At 51.5% G+C, this 23,130-nt stretch overlaps 1 protein-coding gene across 1 annotated transcript in view; it reads left to right on the top strand.

Moving 5' to 3' along the window:
- The window catches only part of plekhh1 (pleckstrin homology, MyTH4 and FERM domain containing H1), a 338,941-nt gene that overhangs the window by 156,781 nt on the left and 159,030 nt on the right, over positions 1 to 23,130 (top strand). The window contains exons 7-10 of the mRNA XM_086003678.1: positions 2,071 to 3,086; positions 14,826 to 14,904; positions 18,050 to 18,141; positions 22,591 to 22,741. Of these exons, the coding sequence (XP_085859804.1) occupies positions 2,071 to 3,086; positions 14,826 to 14,904; positions 18,050 to 18,141; positions 22,591 to 22,741 (1,338 nt within the window). The remainder of the gene's footprint in view (positions 1 to 2,070; positions 3,087 to 14,825; positions 14,905 to 18,049; positions 18,142 to 22,590; positions 22,742 to 23,130) is intronic.

Below are 23,130 nucleotides of genomic sequence, written 5' to 3'. Positions count from 1 at the left end.
GCTGTCACGCCCCCGCCCGCTGTCACCCCCACCCGCTGTCACGCCCCCTGCCGACTGTCACCCCCCGCCCGCTGTTATGCCCCCGCCCGCTGTCACGCCCCCGCCCGCTGTCACGCCCCCGCCCGCTGTCACCCCCACCCGCTGTCACGCCCCCTGCCCACTGTCACCCCCCGCCCGCTGTTATGCCCCCGCCCGCTGTCACGCCCTCCGCCCGCTGCCACGCACTCCGTCTGCTGTCATGCCCTCCACCCGCTGCCACACCCCCCGCCCGCTGTCACACCCCCCGCCCGCTGTCAAACCCCCCCGCCCGCTGTCACACCCCCCGTCTGCTGTCACTCCCCGCCCGCTGTCACTCCCCGCCCGCTGTCCCCGCGCCCGCTGTCCCACCCTCCGCCCGCTGTCACGCCCTCCACCTGCTGTCATGCCCTTCACCCGCTGCCAAACACTCCATCTGTTGGCACGTTTGCTGTCATGCCCTCCATCCATTATCATGCCTTCCATCCGTTGTCACATCGTCCGTCCGCTGTCACGCCCTCCGTCCATTGTCACACTCTCTGTCCGCTGTCACACCCTCCGTCCATTGTCACGCCCGCTGTCATGCTCTCCACCCGCTGTCACGCCCTCCACCCGTTATCATGCAATCTGTCCGCTGTCACACCCTCCGTCCATTATCACACCCTCCATCCGCTGTCACACCCTCTGTCCATTGTCACACCCTCCGTCCATTGTCACACCTGCTGTCATACCCTCCGCCCGCTGTCACGCCCCGCCTGTTGTCACCCCCTCCGCCCGCTGTAATCGCCCGCCCGCTGTCAACCCCCGGCCTGCTGTCATCCCCCGCCCGCTGTCATCGCCCGCCCGTTGTCATCACCCGCCCGCTGTCATCACCCGCCCGCTATCACCCCCCCGCCCGCTGTCATCCCCCGCCCGCTGTCATCCCCCGCCTGCTGTCATCCCCCGCCCGCTGTCGTCCCCCGCCCGCTGTCATCCCCCACCCGCTGTCACCCCCCCGCCCGCTGTCAACCCCCGCCCGCTGTCATCCCCCACCCGCTGTCACCCCCCCGCCCGCTGTCAACCCCCCCCCGCCCGCTGTCACCCCCCCGCCCGCTGTCACCTCCCCGCCCGCTCTCACCCCCCGCCCACTATCACCCCCGGGCGATGTCACCCCCCGCCCGCTGTCATCGCCCACCCGCTGTCATCCCCCGCCCGCTGTCACGCCCCCCGCCCGCTGTCACGCCCCCCGCCCGCTGTCACGCCCCCGCCCGCTGTCACCCCCACCCGCTGTCACGCCCCCTGCCCACTGTCACCCCCCGCCCGCTGTTATGCCCCCGCCCGCTGTTATGCCCCCGCCCGCTGTCACGCCCCCGCCCGCTGTCACGCCCCCGCCCGCTGTCATGCCCTCCGCCCGCTGCCACACCCCCCGCCCGCTGTCACACCCCCCGCCCGCTGTCACAACCCCCCCCCGGCTGTCACCCCCCCGCCGCTGTCACAACCCCCGCCCGCTGTCACACCCCCCCGCCCGCTGTCACACACTCCGTCTGCTGTCATGCCCTCCGTCCGCAGTCATGCCCTCCGCCCGCTGACACTCCCTCTGCCCGCTGTCACACCCTCTGTCCATTGTCACACCCTCCGTCCATTGTCACACCTGCTGTCATACCCTCCGCCCGCTGTCACGCCCCGCCCGCTGTCACAACCCTCCGTCCGTTGTCATGCCCTCTGCCCACTGTCACAGCCCCGCCCGCTGACACACCCTCCATCCGTTGTCACGCCCTCCGCCCGCTGCCACACCCTCCGCCCGCTGTCAAGTCCTCACCCTGTGCCATTTCACCCGGGATACACATGAGATAAGCCATGTGGTTTGTGCGCCAACTCAACCCTTGCACGCTGATCTTGGAGTCATTTGTTGATATCTATTTGGAATGCGTGGATCAAAGTACATAATAAAAAGGAGACCATTAACTGTCGATAGTAAGAGAATATCAACCAACTCGCACCATGGATAGATACAATTACGGATTGTTAAAGACGAGTGGGATTTCCAGTAACAGGGACTGCTTTTTTATTGAACAGATTTACAAGGCAAAAGACTGGTAACAGAGTTGACGGAAGTCTCCGAATCTTCTCCTGTGCCACCGACTCCTCAGGCCCTCCCTACGCTTGAGAAGCCTGACCAGGTTGCAAAGTCGCCCACCGAGGGCAGGAAGGAGCTGCATCAGGAAGGGAGCTTTCTGCAATGTTCCATGGTAACAGCGGAGGAAGGGAGCCTTGGCGAGGCAGAAGACCAGCGGACCTGCAGTCCAAGCCAAGCAAGTGCAAAGGCAGACATGTGCAGTCTGGGCCCTGCTGGTTCTCTCCTTGACGGTCAGTCAGATGTCACAGTGGCTAACAGCTCAGAGCTTGAGCGAGCGAGGGCTGAGCAGGCCGTGCCTCCTCTGCGCACCACTAAAGAGACCATCACACTGAAAACATCTTCAGACAACACGAGTACTTCAGCCTCATCGGCCGCCACGCAGCAGGCCTCAGAGCAGGACATTTCGTCCGACGAACTCAACAGCAAGTTCCGCTCACAGAGGCTGGACTCCTCCTCATCCTCGAGTGAGACAACTGCGCTGGGCCCCAGCGTACCTCCTGCGCCGGCATCTAAACTGTCGTCGCCGCCCTCGACGAGGCCCGTAGCCACAGCGCCATTTCCGCCGAGCTTCACCACCAAAGAAGGCAGCATTGGCGCCAGCATGACCCTGCCCAAGGTAAGGACACCATTGGCACCAAGGGACAGCATCCAGCTGGCGAAGAAACACTACAGCCAACCCCAGCCCGGGGCCGAGAGGTTCAACCACATTGTCTGCATTGACATCTGCTCCTTCAAGCCCATGGCCTTCCCACGACAACCCATACAGGTGCAAGAGACGGACATCGACGACATCCCTGAACAGATGGAGACGGAAGAGTGCGCCGCCCCTCCTGAGCAGGAGGTCTCCCTCCCAGCCCTGCCTTGCATGTCAAAGGAGGTGTTGGATTCCGAATGCGCCAAGCGTGTCTCGGTGAACAAGCCCCCTCCCCCACCGTTACACCGCTTCCCTTCTTGGGTAAGATTAAGGTTTCTCCGCATAACATTGTGCGACTGTGTGTCCGACTTCTCCCCCTGCCCCTCCCCATCCCCATTATAACAGGCTCTCTCCCCCCGCTCCCAGTATAACAGGCTCTGTCCCCACCCTCCCAGTATAACAGGCTCTGTCCCCCCACCCAGTATAACAGGCTCTGTCCCCACCCCAGTATAACAGGCTCTGTCCCCCCCCCCAGTATAACAGACTCTGTCCCCCCCTCCCCAGTATAACAGGCTCTGTCCCCCCCCAGTATAACAGGCTCTGTTCCTCCCCAGTATAACAGGCTCTGTCCCCCCCCCCAGTATAACAGGCTCTGTGCCCCCCCCAGTATAACAGGCTCTGTCCCCCCCCCCAGTAAAACAGGCTCTGTCCCCCCCAGTATAACAGGCTCTGTCCCCCCCCCCCAGTATAACAGGCTCTGCCCCCCCCCCCCCAGTATAACAGGCTCTGTCCCGTCCCCCCCAGTATAACAGGCTCTGTCCCCCCCCCAGTATAACAGGCTCTGTCCCCCCCCCCAATATAACAGGCTCTGTCCCCCCCCGCAGTATAACAGGCTCTGTCCCCCCCCCCAGTATAACAGGCTCTGTCCCCCCCCCCAGTATAACAGGCTCTGTCCCCCCCCCCAATATAACAGTCTCTGTCTCCCCCTCCCCCAGTATAACAGGCTCTGCCCCCCCCCCAGTATAACAGGCTCTGCCCCCCCCAGTATAACAGGCTCTGCCCCACCCCCAGTATAACAGGCTCTGTCCCCCCCCCCCAGTATAACAGGCTCTGTGCCCCCCCCCCAGTATAACAGGCTCTGTCCCCCCCCCCAGTATAACAGGCTCTGTCCCCCCCCCAGTATAACAGGCTCTGCCCCCCCCCCAGTATAACAGGCTCTGTCCCCCCCCCGCAGTATAACAGGCTCTGTCCCCCCCCCAGTATAACAGGCTCTGTCCCCCCCCCCCAGTATAACAGGCTCTGTCCCCCCCCCGCAGTATAACAGGCTCTGTCCCCCCCCCAGTATAACAGGCTCTGTCCCCCCCCCAGTATAACAGGCTCTGCCCCCCCCCCAGTATAACAGGCTCTGTCCCCCCCCCAGTATAACAGGCTCTGCCCCCCCCCCAGTATAACAGTCTCTGTCTCCCCCCCCCCAGTATAACAGGCTGTGTCCCCCCCCCCCAGTATAACAGGCTCTGTCCCCCCCCCCAGTATAACAGGCTGTGTCCCCCCCCCCCCCAGTATAACAGGCTCTGCCCCCCCCCCCAGTATAACAGGCTCTGTCCCCCCCCCCAGTATAACAGGCTCTGCCCCCCCCCCCAGTATAACAGGCTCTGTCCCCCCCCCCCCAGTATAACAGGCTCTGTCCCCCCCCCCAGTATAACAGGCTCTGTCCCCCCCCCCAGTATAACAGGCTCTGCCCCCCCCCCCAGTATAACAGTCTCTGTCTCCCCCCCCCCAGTATAACAGGCTCTGTCTCCCCCCCCCAGTATAACAGGCTGTGTCTCCCCCCCCCCCAGTATAACAGGCTGTGTCCCCCCCCCCCCCAGTATAACAGGCTCTGCCCCCCCCCCAGTATAACAGGCTCTGTCCCCCCCCCCAGTATAACAGGCTCTGTCCCCCCCCCCCAGTATAACAGGCTGTGTCCCCCCCCCCCCCAGTATAACAGGCTCTGCCCCCCCCCCCAGTATAACAGGCTCTGTCCCCCCCCCCCAGTATAACAGGCTCTGTCCCCCCCCCCAGTATAACAGGCTGTGTCCCCCCCCCCCAGTATAACAGGCTCTGTCCCCCCCCCAGTATAACAGGCTCTGTTCCCCCCCCCCAGTATAACAGGCTCTGTCCCCCCCCCCCAGTATAACAGGCTGTGTCCCCCCCCCCCAGTATAACAGGCTCTGTCCCCCCCCCAGTATAACAGGCTCTGTTCCCCCCCCCCAGTATAACAGGCTCTGTCCCCCCCCCCCAGTATAACAGGCTGTGTCCCCCCCCCCCAGTATAACAGGCTCTGTCCCCCCCCCAGTATAACAGGCTCTGTCCCCCCCCCCCAGTATAACAGGCTCTGTTCCCCCGCCCCAGTATACGGGCAGCATTTTGTGGATTGGCATCTGCACTATCTGGTGCATGGTGTGGTTGGGTAGCCTCCCCTTGCCAGCGTCCTTAAACTAGGATGTCTTCTCCCACAGCTGTTCCCAGGTCCTCCTGCCAGGCATCGAGCCTCGATGGCACCTCCTGCCAGGCCGGGGGCACTGCCCTCCCCTGGGGTTGGTGCCCTCAACTCCCACCTCCGAGTGTTGGTCAGAGTTGTCTCAGAGACACACTAGGTGATTATATGGTTTCCTGACTTGAAGGGAAGCCTGTCTGCATCCACAATATACTGTAAGCGGTTTCTTCCGAAACACAGGAAGACAACGATTACTGGAATTACAGTAGCAAAATACTGTGGATGCTGGAAATCTGAAATAAGAACAGAAAATGCTGGAAGCACTCAGCAGGTCAGGCAGCATCGGTGGAGAGAGAGGGTCACAGACCTGAGACGTTAACTTTGTTTCTCTCTCCATGGATGTTGCCTGACCTGCTGAGTGGTTCCAGCATTTTCTGTTGATTACTGGAATTACATGTCTGAGCTTTTCATTATGTTCCAGCTAAAGCTCTTTACTGTGTCGATGATCCCAGGCTTCCTGCTGAAAGCAGTTTGACCAGTTCAGACATGTTCTTGGGAGATTGAATCACAGTGTACTTAAAGAAAATAGATGCCTTGGCATATATAGAATGAATTGTCTCTATATGTAGAATGAATTGTCTCTATATGTAGAATGAATTGTCTCTATATGTAGAATGAATTTGTCTCTATATGTAGAATGAATTGTCTCTATATGTAGAATGAATTGTCTCTATATGTAGAATGAATTGTCTCTATATGTAGAATGAATTGTCTCTATATGTAGAATGAATTGTCTCTATATGTAGAATGAATGAATTGTCTCTATATGTAGAATGAATTGTCTCTATATGTAGAATGAATGAATTGTCTCTATATGTAGAATGAATTGTCTCTATATATAGAATGAATTTGTCTCTATATATAGACTGAATTGTCTCTATATATAGAATGAATTGTCTCTATATATAGAATGAATTTGTCTCTATATAGACTGAATTGTCTCTATATATAGAATGAATTTGTCTCTATATAGACTGAATTGTCTCTATATATAGAATGAATTGTCTCTATATATAGAATGAATTGTCTCTATATATAGAATGTTTATGGTCCTGGCCACAATCTCCATTACCTAGCCACTGACTCCATCCCTCTCCCTGGCAACATCTGAGGCTGAATCAGACTGTTCGCAACCTTGGTGTCATATTTGACCCCGAGATCACATATCGGCGCCATAACAAAGACCGCCTATTTCCACCTCGGTAACATCGCCCGACCCCGCCCCGCCTCAGCTCATCTGCTGCTGAAACCCTCATCCATGCCTTTGTTACCTCTAGACTTGACTATTCCAATGCACTCCTGGCTGGCCTCCCACGTTCTACCCTACGTAAACTTGAGGTCATCCAAATCTCTGCTGCCCGTGTCCAAACTCGCACCAAGTCCCGTTCGCTGACCTACATTGGCTCCCGGTTAAGCAACGCCTCAATTTTTAAATTCCTATCCTTGTTTTCAAATCCCTCCATGGCCTCGCCCCCCTCCCTATCTCTGTAATCTCCTCCTGCCCTACAACAAACATTCCCCCTAAGTGGCCGTGCATCGATCGGGAGGCCCCACGCGAGCCGCTCACCAGCTGTAATGCTGGAGATGATACCATGCATGCGAGGCCACGCAGGAAATTTAAACGGTCCGAGCACCTAAAATAAAAATTAGAGGGAATGTTACCTACAACCCTCCAAAATCTCTGCTCCTCTAATCCTGGACTCTTGAGCATCCCCGATTTTCATCGCTCCACCATTGACGGCCGTGCCTTCAGCTGCCAAGTCCCTCAGCTCTGGAATTCCCTCCCTAAACCTCTCTGCCTCTCTACCTCTCTTTTCTCCTTTAAGACGTTCCTTAAAACCTACCTCTTTGACTAAGCTTTTGCCCTAATATCTATTTATGTGGCTCGATGTCAAATATTGTTTGTTAATGCTCTTATGAAGCGCCTTGGGACGTTTTACTACGTTAAAGGCGCTATATAAATCCAAGTTTTTGTTTTTGTCTCTATATAGAATGGTTAATCTATATAGCAGAGCACATATTTGAACAGATCTTTTGTGATTTTGCTAACCGTGAATAGAATGCTTGTGACAGGAAGGTTTTAGAAGAGGTAACTGTGACGCTTACTCACAGAGCGTGCTGTCCACACGACTTATAATATATTACTACTCGCTCTTCTGTGGTGTTGCCCACGGGGACTCCAGACCACCTCATCACCCTTGAGAAGATGACTTAGTAGAAGCCAGAGACCGAGGACATCACTGTGGAGAAGGTCCAAGACGGCTGCCACCAATTCTTAGAAGGGAAGTTGATGCCTCACCCCATGAACTGAGAGATTCCTGAAGACTGGAACAAAAGCCCTGTTAATGTTCTTGTTGAGGTGAAGTTGGCTTCGAGGGAAGGGGATAACTTGACCCAGGGGAACAGATAAAATTCAGTCCTCGTTGTAAAGCCATACATTCTGCCCTTATTTTCATATAATATTTTCATTTTATGCTATTTACAATTTAATAGCAAACTTGCGGCAAATTGGGAAGCAGAGAAGTCAAGTTGGTTGGAGCAGCGGAGGTTCCCTGCAGTAAAGGCTGAGGAGCCGGGAGATGCAAAAGTGAGGCATTACACCGCCACCACTGGCGGCATGATGTAATTACAGTGTGACAAGTTTACATAGGCAGTTTCCATTATAAATGTGGACATTGGAATTTATAATGAAAGTATGTGCAGACATAGTCACAAATGAAGTTGTTTGTGACTCTGACCATGGTACATTGTGCTATTTTGTCCTACTTGACCTCTCCGCAACCTTTGACACAGTCAACCACACCATCCTCCTCCAATGCCTCTTCTCCAGTGTCCAGCTCAGCGCAAGTGCAAGTTCTTTCTTTCTTGTGCCCTTTTACCCGTTCAGCTTTTGCTTTTCATAGACAGCACAAAAGGAGACCATTCAGCCCATCATGTCTGTGCCAGCTATTTTAAAGAACTATCCAATTAGCCCAACTCCCCTGCTCTTTCCCCGTAGCCCTGCAAATGTTTTCCTTTCAGAGGTTGGAAGACGATCAGATTACGTCATAGTTCCGACCACAAATGATGCGCCATTATTCATATGACCCACTGAGCAGGACCGGGAAACCAGAGGCTTTGGGTTGCGGAAGGAGGGAGGGAAGGGAGTATGGTTGCAAAGATGAAACTTAAAGGAATTGATGGAAGGGCATCACCAGGAGTGACTCAACACGGGAAACCTCACCCGGCCCGGACACGGAAAGGATAGACAGATTGATAGCTCTTTCTTGATTCTGTGGATAGTGGTGCATGACTGTTCTTGGTTGGTAGAACAATTTGTCTGGTTAAAGAAAGAAATACATTTATACAGCACCTTACACAAACTCAGAATGTTCCAAAGTGTATTACAGCCAATGAAATACTTTTGAAGTGGAGTCACTGTTGTAATGTAGGAAATGCGGCAGCCAATTTGTGCACAGCAAGCTCCCACAAACAGCAATGTGATGATGTTGGTTGAGGGATAAATATTGGCCAGGACAGCGGGGAGAACGCCCCTGCTCTTCTTTGAAATAGTGCTGGGATCTTTTACATACACTTGAGAGGGCAGATGAGCCTCGGTTTAACGTCCCATCCGAAAGACGGCACCTCTGACAGTGCAGCACTCCCTCAGTACTGCACTAGAGTGTTAGCCTAGATTTTAGGCTCAAGTCTCTGGAGTGGGACTTAAATTCACAACCTTCTGACTCAGAGGCGAAAGTGCTACCCACTGAGGCACAGCTGACAAAATGAAGTTGATCTAATAGAGACCTTTAAAATTATGGATAAGAGTAGATACAGAAAGAGTGTTTCCACTTGTGGAAAGAGCAAAACTAGAGGCCATCAGTATAAGATAGTCACCAAGAAGTCAAATAGGGAATTCAGAAGGAACTTCTTTACCCAGAGAGCGGTGAGAATGTGGAACTCGCTGCCACAGGGAGTGGTTGAGGCGAATAGTATAGATGCATTTAAGGGAAGGCTAGATAAGCATATGAGGGAGAAAGGAATTGAGGGTTATGCTGATAGTTAGATGAGGAAAGACGGGAGGAGATTCGAGTGGAGCATAAACGCCAGCATGGACAAGCAAGAACATGGCAAATTGAATATAATGTGGAGAAATGAGAAGTTATCTACTTTGGTCGGAAAAATAGAAAAGCAGAGTTTTTTAAATGGTGAGAGGTTGGGACATGTTGGCGTGCAGAGGGACCTGGGTGTCCTTGTACACGAATCATGTTGTGTATTTTGAATGTTGTATTTGAATTGTCCCACATAGCTTACCGTAGTTGTGATGTGCAATGCACCATGGGAAATAAGAGTGCAGGGAGTTGAGAAGACTCTCTTGAAAGTGTTGGCTGTTAACTGAACTCTGTCTCCTGCGTACTCTTTTAATTGTTATACAAGCAAGGTTATTAAACTCTTGAGATTTAACAAAAGTGGCGACGAGGATGTCTGAACTTACGTGGCTCTGCTGTGCGGAAGATAGTCGGATTTTACGTGTTTAAAACTGTTATTTTTGCCGTGGACAGTTAATTAAAGTGAGGCTGGCTCGAGGATAAAGGAGCTTGAAATGACGGGAATACGAGACAGTGTATCAGGTACTAACGACTTGAGGAAGGGGAGGAAAAGCAGTGAGTAAATCGGGAAGGACATTTATTCAACTGTGAAATGATCTGTGAATTGAAGCACTAAATAACTGATAGTGATTTTAGTTGAGTTCAACATTGGAAGGATCCTTAGTGAATGATAATTAGGAGCCTGAGAGAAGGAAAATGGCTGGAATTATCGGTAACATTGGACCGTTTGATGAGAATGTCGAACAATGGAGCTCATACACAGAACGATTTAAATACTTCACACAAGCAAATGACATTGGAGGGAACAAAGTAGTACCTACATTGTTAAGTGTGATGGGACCAAAGACTTTCAATCTTTTGCGTACTTTAGTGCATCCAGATAAACCAGGGACTAAACAATATAGCGAAATTGTGGAGATACTAAAAGGGACATATTCAGCACGCATGCAGAAATAAAAAGGACACAGAGAAAACGTTAAAGACAGAAGGAAGAAAAAAAACATTCAGACAAAAGACAAAGAAGCATGTCCGCTCTGTAGAACAGGACAAAACAGAGGCAAGTGACACTTCAGAGGAGGAACTATCACTGAACGTGCTGACTATAGCTGGGGATTCGCATGGCTACTGGGTCTCACCCTTGCTAGAGGGGCAGCCTGTGCGAATGCAGATCGATACCGGGGCAGCAGTATCTCTTATGTCAGAGACAGTCTACAAAAAGACATTAAAGCACCTTCCACTTCAGCCAGCTAACATAGCGTTAAAGACATATACCGGTAAAAGAGTAACCGTGAGAGGTATCACTGAGGTCACGGTTCAGTTGAATGGACAAACTAGGAAGTTACCACTCTACGTAGTTAAAGGAGACTACCCCTCCCTGCTGGGACGTTCGTGGATGGAGAGAATAAAATTAGACTGGTCATCAGTCTACATGATGTCACACAATGATCCAGGCTTACCCGCCATCTTAAAGAAACATGCAGAAGTCTTTAATGGAGAACTGGGTAGCATGAAAGATATTACTGTGAAGCGTCGTATTAAGCAGGATAGCAAACCCAAGTTCATGAAGGCACGACCCATACCTTATGCCATCAGACCAAAAGTCGAGGCTGACTTAGAAGCCCTAGTTGAAAGCGGAGTACTAGAACTAGTCAGCGTGAGTGAATGGGCAATGCCCATCGTACCAGTGCTCAAGAAAGGGGGTGGAGTTAGGATATGTGGAGATTTTAAAGTAACTGCTAACCCTGTATTGTCAGTGGACCAATATCCGCTCCCCCATATTGATGATTTGTTTGCGGGACTTGCTGGGGGCCAGAAGTTTAGCACAATCGACCTCTGTCAAGCCTACCTGCAAATGCATGTGGATGAACAGTCACGAGAAATGCTGACTATTGTGACGCACAAGGGCCTATTTAGGTATCGTCGACTCCCTTTTGGAATTACATCAGCTCCAGTGCTTTTCCAATGTGCTATGGACCAGATCCTTAGTGGATTGCCTGGAGTCCAGTGCTACTTAGATGATATCTTAGTTACTGGGTGTGATGACCAAGACCATCTGCGTAACTTGGACGCAACGCTACAGAGACTGAGGGATTACGGACTCAGAGTTTGCAGGGATAAATGCGATTTTTTTCAGGCATCAGTTGAGTACCTCGGTCATGTGATCAATGCCACAGGCCTTCACAAGGCACCGTCCAAGACCAAGGCAATCGTGGATGCCCCAGCACCTGAAAATATCAGCCAGCTGCGTTCTTTTCTAGGGTTACTGAACTACTATGGACAGTTCGTACCGAGCCTAGCCTCAATGCTGAGGCTGCTGCATTGGTTGCTGTGTAAAGACAAAAAGTGGGAATGGACTAATAAGTGCCAGGAGGCATTCATGACAGCAAAGGACATGCTCCTGAAGTCAGAGGCTTTGACGCATTTTAACCCTTCATTACCAATACAGTTAGCTTGCGATGCATCGTCATATGTGTGGGAGTGGTCGTTTCTCATATCATGCTAAACGGAGAAGAGAAGCCGATAGCATTCGCATCTAGGACTTTGAACAGAGCTGAAACTAACTACGCCCAAATAGAACGAGAAGCACTGAGCATCATTTTTGGCGTTCGCAAGTTTCACCAATATTTGTACGGGAGACAGTTCACCCTACTAACAGATCAACGCCCTCTCACGACCATCTTCGGGCCACATACAGGGATTCCGTCACTTGCTGCGAGCAGAATGCAAAGGTGGGCACTGCTGTTGTCTGCACACACATTTGACATTAGATATCGCAAGTCTGACCTGCACGGCAATGCCGACGGTCTTTCCAGGTTGCCGCTGCCTGTCACCAAGCCGCTGCCCGTCACCAAGCCTATGACGTGTAGCATGGACATCTGCTATTTTAGGCAGGTGGAGAACGCGCCTGTTACTTCGACACAGGTCCGACGAAACACCAGAAACGACCCGGTGTTGTCTGCAGTGCTGGACATTATCGTCAGGGGCAAGCTTGACAGCGATGACCCAAACCTGAAACCATATCTCTTAAGGAGAAATGAACTGTCGGTGCAGTCTGGATGTTTGCTGTGGGGGAGGAGAGTGGTTATTCCACCATCGCTAAGGAAACCAGTGTTACAGCAACTACACTCCGGACACTGCGGAATGGTTCGTATGAAAGAAATAGCGAGGAGCTACTTCTGGTGGCTGGGTATGGATGGACAGATTGAGGACAAAGCTAAAACCTGTTCCTCATGTCAGAGAGTTCATAATGTGCCACAGCTTGCACCTCTTCACCCCTGGGACTTTCCGGAGGAAGCATGGCACCGCATTCATGTAGACTTTGCAGGTCCATTCGAAGAGAGAATGTTCCTGGTGGCTGTTGACACGCACAGTAAGTGGCCAGAGGTTGTTACAATGAGGTCCACCACCGCTGAGAAGACCATCGAGAAGTTAGGTGAGGTGTTCAGCCGATTTGGATCTCCGATGCAACTTGTCTCAGACAACGGTCCACAGTGGGTGTCACAAGAAATGGCTACATTCCTGCAGGTGAATGGCGTACAACATATCAGGGCTGCACCATACCACCCTGCGACCAATGGTCTAGCTGAGAGGTTTGATCAGACCATGAAACACTCTCTAAAGGCATCGCAAGGCCAGGGAACGCTTCATCAGCGCCTGAATAGTTTCCTGTTGAGTTACAGGAACACACCACAAGTGACCACAAAAGCATCACCTGCCACTCTACTGCTCAAAAGAGAGCTACGAACCAACTTCGACCTGCTGAAACCGCCAAAGGTGAAAGACGTGGTACAGTATCAGCAGGACAAGCAGATCAAGCGACGTGAACAACGCTCCAAAGACAGAGTCTTCAGTCCAGGTGAACATGTGTTGGCACGGAACTACAGTGGTGGACCTAAGTGGGTTCCTGCTACTGTCATTGCACAGACTGGTCCAGTATCCTACACTGTACAGATACCCGAGGACATTGTCTGGAAGAGACACACCGATCAGCTTCTACGAAGTGCAGCAACACCCACTGAACCATCAACAGCAGTTTATCTGCCATTGGGTGACGCTGTGGGTCATCCGCCTTCTACACCGAGAGGCTCACCTTCTGAGGAAGCAGCCGCTTCAGCCCCTATCTCATCAGCAAGGGAGACCTGTATACAGGCACCTCAGCCGCCGCCTACACCTGTGTTGACGTCACCTGTGAGGGACAATGAACTGGAGAGCCAGGTTGACCGCCGGTATCCTACCAGAGAGCAGCGGCCCCCTATACGTTTGAACTTATAGTTCAGAGGCTTACCCTTTATCTGGGGCAGAATAATCCCCATGGGTATAGCCATGGTTGGAGGAAGTCTACCCTCACTCCCAGGTTATTGCGTTTTAAAAATGTTGTGGTTCTATTGGGACATCTAATGTAAGAGGGGAGGAGATGTTGTGTATTTTGAATGTTGTATTTGAATTGTCCCATATAGTTTACCGTAGTTGTGATTTGCAATGCACTATGGGAAATAGAGTGCAGGGAGTTGAGAAGACTCTCTTGAAAGTGTTGGCTGTGAACTGAACTCTGTCTCCTGCGTACTCTTTTAATTGTTATACAAGCAAGGTTATTAAACTCTTGAGATTTAACAAATCACTGAAAGATAACATGCAGGTACAGCAAGCAATTAGGAAAGCAAATGGTATGCTGGCCTTTATTACAAGAGAATTTGAGTATAAGAATAAAGACGTCTTACTGCAATTATATAGGGCCCTGGTGAGACCACACCTGGAGTATTGTGTACAGTTTTGGTCTCCTTACCTAAGGAAGGATATACTTGCCATAGAGGGAGTGCAATGAAGGTTCACCCAACTGGTTCCTGGGATGTGGGGATTGCCCTATGAGGAGAGATTGAGTAGACTAGGCCTATATTCTCTGGAGTTTAGAAGAATGAGAGGTGATCTCATTGAAACATACAAAATTCTTACAGGGCTTGACAGGGTAGATGCAGGGAGGATGTTTCCCCTGGCTGGGGAGTCTAGAACCAGGGGTCACAGTCTCAGAATAAGGGGTCGGCCATTTAGGACTGAGATGAGGAGAAATGTCTTCACTCAGAGGGTGGTGAATCTTTGGAATTCTCTACCCCAGAGGGCTGTGGAGGCTCAGTCATTGAGTATATTCAAGACAGAGATCAATAGATTTTTGGTTATTAAGGGAATCAAGGGATATGGGGATAGTGCAGGAAAGTGGAGTTGAGGTCGAAGATCAGCCGTGATCTTATTGAATGGCAGAGCAGGCTCGAAGGGCCGAATGGCCTACTCCCGCTCCTATTTCTTATGTTCCTATGTTCTTCTCTGCCCCTTTTCAAACATTGATTGACAGTCGAGACGAGTCACTTTTAACTTTGTAGATGGGGACTGATTCCCAAGGTGCAACAGTTTGTTGTCCCCATTGAGTCTTCCTTGTCTCTACAGGAGGGTCGAATCTACGCCCTAGCCAAGTCTGGCATGAGGATGTCTGAGGTGACCTTTGGAACCAGCTCCCCTAAGAGAGGTAAGTGCATTTGTTCAAGTAAAACCATCCATTGACTTTGCGAGCTCGAGCACTTGTGATGCTCTCTCTGCATCACGATTGTTTCCCAGAAGGTGGGTATGAGGGTGGAATCCAGTCCTTTATCACAAAACCAGAGCTCAGGTTTGTCTCTGGTGAGGCCAGTCTCGGAGCCCCAACATCCTATCCTATACAGTCGGCACAGAGAGAATACTTAGAAATTCATCAGCCAACTGATTGGGGGGCCTCATCGATGGGTATAGTTATAAGAAAGAAGAACTTGCATTTATATAGCACCTTCCACAACCTCAGGACGTCCCAAAGTGCTTTGCTGCCAATTAACTATTTTTGAAGCCTAGTCAGTAGAAAGTGGCAGCCAATTTGTGCATAGCAAGTCTCCACAAACAGCAATGTGATAATCACCAGATAGTATGTTTTTAGCGATGTTTTTTGAGGGATAAATATTGGCCAGGACACCAGCTTTTCTTCAAGTAGTGCCACGGGATCTTTTACGTCCGCCTAAGAGGACAGACGGGGCCTCGGTTTAACATTTCATCTGAAAGATGGCACCTCCAACAGGGCAGCACTCCCTCAGCACTGCACTGGGAGTGTCAGCTCAAGTGTCTGGAGTGGGACTTGAACCCACGACCTTCTGACTCTGAGGCGAGAGTGCTACCCACTGAGCCTCGGCTGACCCTATGGAGTCATATGTGACATGGTATGGGTTGGTGATGATGTGCTCATGTACTAGTAGACAGGTTTGCCAATTGTTGCAGTATGACTAAGCAAGTGCCAGCTTGTGTATTTGTGCCCCTACATTCATGTGTGCACGTGTGAGTGTGTGTACGTTTACGGGAACAGGCTATCTCTATCAGTAAATTGTAGCTGGGCCCGAGCGTGCACATGCGAGTTCAGATTAGGCATGAGGCCTAGGGTTGCCAACACTCCAGAATAGTCCTGGAGTCTCCAGGAATTAAAGATTAATCTCCTGGACACTGATGGGAGCAAAACTCGGGAGAAAAATCAAATTGGGCATTTTTTTTTGGTTTCACTTTCTGTGAACACTTTTGTTTATGATTAGTTATAAAAATATTGGAGATGGGAAAAGAGGCTGTCGGGCCAGTTGGAGACGTGAGGTCATGTGATGAAACTTCCAGGAATAAGTCCAACCAGAGTTGTCGACCCGAGCGAGGCCTCCTTCGAGTGGAGTTGTTTTGTGCAGAGTGATGGACCTCCAATTGTCCGGCTGGGGTTCGCGGCTTGGTTGACCATCCCTTGAAGTCCACTTGTGTGGTCAAGAAGCCCCTTCCTGTGGCCGTTCGTGGCCTTGAGTCTGACACCTGCACAGCTGTCCCAGGGAGACACTGGATCTCATAGATTATTACGGCTAACTAACTGGAGCAGCAGGCTCCACTCAGGCCCTGCGGCCCACATCCCAGATAAAAGGAAGCACTTCCCCCTGTAATTAAACCCGAGGAATGTGGGCTGTATTCGCTGGTAAATCCTCACAAGTTTGGCTTCAAAGCCTTAAATAAACAGAAGGCTGAGAGGCAGTGGCTGGGATTGGATCTGAAGTGGGATCAGTGCGTTCAGTAATGTTCTAAGGAATCAAAGAGACGGCAGTGTAGGTTCAAGGATTCTACACATTCTGCCAATGAATCCATTTTGATTAGATATTATTTCTGACTCTTGCCCATTTTCCGCCGTAATCATCAGGTTTGTTGGCGTGTTACACTCTCTGCCCGCTTCAGAGAGGGAGGGAGCGTCTGGTGAAATCTTAGATTATTTCCGGTGTGAGTCTCATTGGTAAAAGAGTTCACTGCCCACCCTTGCAGCCGTTATCCCAGATCACTTCACATCTAAGACCGCGAGGGATGATTGTAACCCTGCCCACCCACCTGGGCGAGCGGGCAGTTAAAATCACCCGGGTTGCTGACCTGCCCATGAGTTGCCCGGATCCCGCTGACGTGACTTTTACCCAGGCTTCCGGACAGGCAGCTAAGCCGCCGGGGTCCTTCTGTAAACATGCAGGCCGGGGTCTGATGACATCATCGGGCCTTGGACTGTGATTTTAACTCGAGCCTGAGCGGGGAAGCCACTGCCTAGCCGGGCTGAAGAAAGTTGGGATCTGTCGTGAGGATGAAGAGGCCCAAACAGGTAAGATTGTGGGGCCAAGATGACCGGGAAAGTAGGCCCCAGAAGGAAAGTTTAGGCCTCTTGTGAGACCCTCCTTTCCCCACCTTTCACCACAGTGCCACCGGTGACCATGTCTGATTGTCCTATAGGGTTCAGCCAGTGCCGACGCTGGTGAATGTGACTCATCTCGCTCTGATTCTGGATTGTTGAGAGAAAGTCTCATTGCCAGGCCCAGCAGTATATTTCCCAACTAAACCATGCTGGAACTGAATGCGAACTTCCTACCCAGCCCCCTCCAGCAATTCTCAGTCTACATGTGATCTAAGGCGGTCCATTATGAGTGGTCTTCGCCTGGCAGGAACGGGATGGTAACAGCCTCACAATGGGGTCAGGGGCCTTACCGCCCGGTTAACACCAGCGACGCGGCCGGGCTCCATTTTGAAAGGGGCCTTTCATCGGGTGTCCACAGTGCCCGCCTGATTCAGGCGATAAGCTCCTTTCAATCTGGAAATCGGGGTCCTGGGATGTAAATTGGCGCCCAATCGCGAGTTTAGGTCGGGACTGGTTGGAACCTGTGTGTCATACTCACTCCGACCAGTTCTACAGGGCAATGGAACCGAAATGGCCCAGCAGCGGTAAGTGTCGAATTATTTTCACGGGCCTTGGAGGAGCAATAGTGAACCTCCAGGAGTCTATAAAAATAATCTGTGTCGCCCCGGAGACCCCACCCTCTGGAATCACTTACATTGCTGGCGGCTGCCCTGGCCTGATTGTGAGGCCTCAATGGGGCAAGCTGCATGGGAAAGCCTGTTTGGCGCCTGCAGCTCGCCTGCCTGATTTAAATGAGCCCTAGTCCTCAAAGTTGTGGAAGAGCCTCTTCACTGCCAGAAATTAAAATAGATCCTGCGGTGTCAGGAAATGGTACAATTCAGACCAGTGTGCGGTAGACAAGCTCTAGACTCTCTTTGTCCTTGTGCTACCCTTCTATATTGTTTTCTGTTTTGCTTTCCAGTGTCAAACCTTCCTGCGAATATAACCTCTGGTCCCTTCACTCACCTCATTTACAAGAACGTGACCGTTCCTGTCTACACCACCTTGAAAGGGGTAAGACACCAACTTTTTGCAAAAGTCTACTGACCAGATACGATCCACAAGGAACCAGGGTTAGGACTCCCCCAAACACATGGCACTGTGGAACCTTGCTGCTGGAAGAGATGGTCACATTTGATAGGAATATGGAGGGGCGGTGAGGCTATTACGGGGCAGTTAAAAAAAATTAAATTCATTGTCAGGATGTGGGCATTGCTGGCAAGGCTGGCATTTATTGCCCCTCCCTAGTTGCCCTTGAGAAGGTGGAGGTGGGCCTTCATCTTGAACCGCTGTAGTCTGTGTGGCTTAGTACTAAATTACCCATGGGTCACTGGGGTGGCATGTTAGGAATTCTTCTCTCTTCTGTATCTAATGGCCCAGGAGACCACCCATTTCTTCCACTGTTTTGCACCCAGCAGATCACGCTCTGGGTTGTTCCTGTAACAAAGACCCCTTTTACATGAACAAGTTGTTCGCTTGACTCACAACCCCTTACCAGGAAGACCAGCTGGATGTGATTAGAGGCGAGGTCGTCTCTCCACTCCCATTGGACACGAGTACCCAGCTGAGGCCGGAGCTCTGTTCTCCTGATCACCAGGGTTACAGTGGGGATGGGGGGGGTATGAAGGTGCGGGGAGGCCTCTGATGTCAACCCAGTATTCCGAGACTGGAAGTCTTGTCTCCGCTCACCGAGAGGGGAGGGGACCCTCTGCTCCACACGGACATGCACTCAGTGACACAACCTCTTGTCTCGGCTCACCAGCACTGTCTGGAATGGGGCTCGAGCCCATAGCTACCACTGAGGCAAGGCTCACTCCATAGTAGGAGTTGGTTGTGTTACAATGTTTGGTACAGTTTAAACTGGACTTTACATTTCAGGTTTAGCGCTGATAGTCAACCTCCCTCCTACCCAGGTACCTTGGAGCGTCCTCATTGGTTGGTCAGCCTCCCGCCTGCTCATTGGTTGGTCAGCCTCCCGCCTGCTCATTGGCTAGTCAGCCTCCTGCCTGCTCATTGGTTAGTCAGCCTCACTCCTGCTCATTGGTTAGTCAGCCTCACTCCTCCTCATTGGTTAGTCAGCCTCGCTCCTGCTCATTGGTTAGTCAGCCTCCCGCCTGCTCATTGGTTAGTCAGCCTCACTCCTCCTCATTGGTTGGTCAGCCTCCCGCCTGCTCATTGGTTGGTCAGCCTCCCGCCTGCTCATTGGTTAGTCAGCCTCCCGCCTGCTCATTGGTTAGTCAGCCTCCCGCCTGTCATTGGTTAGTCAGCCTCACTCCTGCTCATTGGTTGTCAGCCTCCCGCCTGCTCATTGGTTAGTCAGCCTCACTCCTCCTCATTGGTTAGTCAGCCTCACTCCTGCTCATTGGTTAGTCAGCCTCACTCCTGCTCATTGGTTGTCAGCCTCCCGCCTGCTCATTGGTTAGTCAGCCTCACTCCTCCTCATTGGTTAGTCAGCCTCACTCCTGCTCATTGGTTAGTCAGCCTCGCTCCTGCTCATTGGTTAGTCAGCCTCGCTCCTGCTCATTGGTTAGTCAGCCTCCCGCCTGCTCATTGGTTAGTCAGCCTCCCTCCTGCTCATTGGTTGGTCAGCCTCCCGCCTGCTCATTGGTTAGTCAGCCTCGCTCCTGCTCAATGGTTAGTCAGCCTCGCTCCTTCTCATTGGTTGGTCAGCCTCGCTCTTGCTCATTGGTTGGTCAGCCTCGATCCTGCTCATTGGTTAGTCAGCCTCGCTCCTGCTCATTGGTTAGTCAGCCTCGCTCCTGCTCATTGGTTAGTCAGCCTCGCTCCTGCTCATTGGTTAGTCAGCCTCTCTCTTGCTCATTGGTTAGTCAGCCTCACTCCTGCTCATTGGTTAGTCAGCCTCGCTCCTGCTCATTGATTGGTCAGCCTCCCGCCTGCTCATTGGTTGGTCAGCCTCGCTCTTGCTGATTGGTTGGTCAGCCTCGATCCTGCTCATTGGTTAGTCAGCCTCGCTCCTGCTCATTGGTTAGTCAGCCTCGCTCCTGCTCATTGGTTAGTCAGCCTCGCTCCTGCTCATTGATTGGTCAGCCTCCCGCCTGCTCATTGGTTAGTCAGCCTCACTCCTGCTCATTGGTTAGTCAGCCTCACTCCTGCTCATTGGTTAGTCAGCCTCGCTCCTGCTCATTGGTTAGTCAGCCTCGCTCCTGCTCATTGGTTAGTCAACCTCGCTCCTGCTCATTGATTGGTCAGCCTCCCGCCTGCTCATTGGTTGGTCAGCCTCGCTCCTGCTCATTGATTGGTCAGCCTCCCGCCTGCTCATTGGTTAGTTATGCATGGTTTCATCATGAACACTTTGCTTTGCCCATTCTCTTTCTCCACGTTTGCCCTAGCTGGTGACGGGCATTGACTGGGCATCATTGGCCACTCACACCGTGGTGTTCGATATTTAAAGGGTCATTATTTCCATAGGGAAAAGAAGTTGTTTGTCGAACCTTTTTCCGGTTCTGGGTGTCACATGGACTGAGGGGAGGAGGCATTTTGTGCTGTGGAGTCGTGTTTGAAAACAGATGAAGTAAAAGTTTACCAAATATTTTATCATGGGATTGTGGGGGGAATTTTAGCCCCCCTAGATGAGCAGGGGGGAGCGGGGTATAAATTATTAAAAAAGTAAAACCCGACCCCAACCTGCTGTGAACGTGCCTACCTCCAGTATAACTGGGCGGGATGGGGATAAAGCGAGTAACCCGCTCTCAAGAGGCGCGTCAGTAACTCTAATATTTAAATGAGGCTGCGAGCCTCAGATTTCAGCAGCCGTGTGGATTTAGCTGCTGTGGGGTGTGGGCATGGCCAGCAAGGCCCTCGCTCCCTCCTTCCTCTCCGGTCCCGGCCTGTGGCCTTCTCCCGCAGGCATTCCTGCCCGACCAGCCGACCAGCCTCTCGATTTGGCCAGTTGCCGGGTGGGAAACAGAGAAAAAAAAGTTTCAAAATGAGGTCCTGCTGTTAAGTTCAGCAGGACCTCCACGCTCCCAGTATATCCAGGCTTCTCCGGCTCCCTCCCCGAATCCTTGTAAATATCGGAGCCAAGAAGTGCTCCAGGATACTTCCATGCATTAGTGCAAAAATATCCTCTCCTCATATTTATATAAAATATAATTCTATGTAATTCCCAAGACGGTTAGATACAGAGTGAAGCTGCCTCGACAAATTAGCTCAACCCCTGCCTGATGCCCACTGGGAACTCACTGGGGGAACTGTCAAAACTTTGGGCATAGGCCAGAGTTAGGGGGAGGAGGGATGTTCAGGCTGTTGAAACACCCCCTGAAATTCCATGATTTTATTTATCAGACTGCTCCTTCTTTCAAAGGAGCACTCGATAGAACGCAGCAACAACAGACACAGTCCTTCCCGAGCTCGCCAAGTCGTCCAGTGTAAACCGATTAGTTAGGCTTGTGCCTCTGAATGTTCACCGGGATATTGCAGTGAACAGTGGTGCAGTTATTGATAGACTAATGACACTTAACCGGTGCTAGGACTTTGAGTTTTATTTTTCCATTTGCTTTATTGGAATTGTTGGATTAATGGAAGTTTGGATTTGAGCCTTTATTGTGAAATTCCTATTTGAAAAGATGACCTTTCGAAGTAGTTTTGTTTGGCCTGGAAAAGCTCGTATCCAAACACCCACCTGGAAGAAAAAAATCCGGCCTACACCACTGGCCCCCAACTCCTGCATCCTGCGGAGGGAGGGGGCTTTCATTCCGTCAGGCAGGGCTGCAATTGAACCTGGCTGTAAGAATTTACATGCGTCTTATCTGCAAATTTTAGCTGCTGGTGATGGCAGCCAGGTTCAATTCTATGTTTGATGTTTCTTCCACTGGCCCATCTCAGCTCCCCCCCGCCGCCCCCACGCCGCCACTGGAAGGACTTCCATGTGGATTGGATGTGAGAGGCTAAGGCCCAATCAGTGCACAATAGGGTTGCCAGCTCTGGATTGGACGTATTCCTGGTGGTTTCATCACATGATCTCTCGTGCCCCCCCCAACCCCCAACCACCCCACCCCCGGTACTCCCGCCATTGGTTGTCAGACACACCCATCCTTGGAGCTTCCCGCCTTCCCACACCCAGTCTACAGCAAACAGACTCATTGTTGGTCGATTGGGTGACTGGCAGTCAAATAGCTAATTTTCCCCATTTCCAATATTTTTACCACTAATAAATTAAAGTGCTCAAAGAAAATGAAAACAATTTTTTTAAACTATTTTTCTCCCGGGTTTGGCTCGCAGCAGTGTTCTGGAGATTAATCTTTAATTCCTGGAGACTCCAGGCCAATCCTGGAAGGTTGGTAACCCTGATTCACAACCTGGATATTTCTCTACCCCTATCCTACGCATCAACTCAAAGATTGAGGCCCCAGTTGGGAGGTCGGGTCGGGTTATGTGAGGTAAAGTTCATTATTGTTAAAAATGAATGGCTGATTGTTTCTATTTCCTGCTGGGCTTTGACAGAAAGCCACGCAGATCAGCAACGTTCCCTTCCCGGATGAGTCCTCGGGATCTGACGATGACAGCAGTTCCCAAGCCAGCTTCCGAACGTCCACTGCGGGATCTGAGCCGAGGAAAAACAGCGGCCCCGGGAGTCCCCGAGCTGTGAAAAGAGGTAGGTGATCAACAGGACGGCGTCAGTGAGCAAAAGAAAAGAACTTGCATTTATATAGCACCTGTCGCAATCTCCGGACATCCCAAAGCACTTCACAGCCAATGAAGTACTTTGAAGTGCCGTAATGTGGGAAATGCGGCAGCCAATTTGCGCAGAGCAAGCTCCCACGAACAGCAATGTGATAATGACCAGATAATCTGTTTTTATCTGAGGGATAAATATTAGCCAGGACACTGGGGAGAACTCCCCCTGCCTTTCTTTGAAATAATCCCATGGGATTTTTCACATCCACCTGAGGGGGCAGACAGGGCCTCGGTTTAACGTCTTATCCGAAAGACAGCACCTCTGACAGCGCAGCACTCCCTCAGTACTGCACTGGAATGTCAGCC

Source organism: Somniosus microcephalus, chromosome 12 (genome assembly GCF_052327205.1).
Source record: "Somniosus microcephalus isolate GS21.2 chromosome 12, FLI_Smic_1.0, whole genome shotgun sequence".
In the NCBI taxonomy this organism is placed as follows: domain Eukaryota; kingdom Metazoa; phylum Chordata; class Chondrichthyes; order Squaliformes; family Somniosidae; genus Somniosus; species Somniosus microcephalus.
The sequence above is the reverse complement of the archived record's forward strand: the minus strand, read 5'-3'. Positions and strand labels throughout refer to the sequence as shown.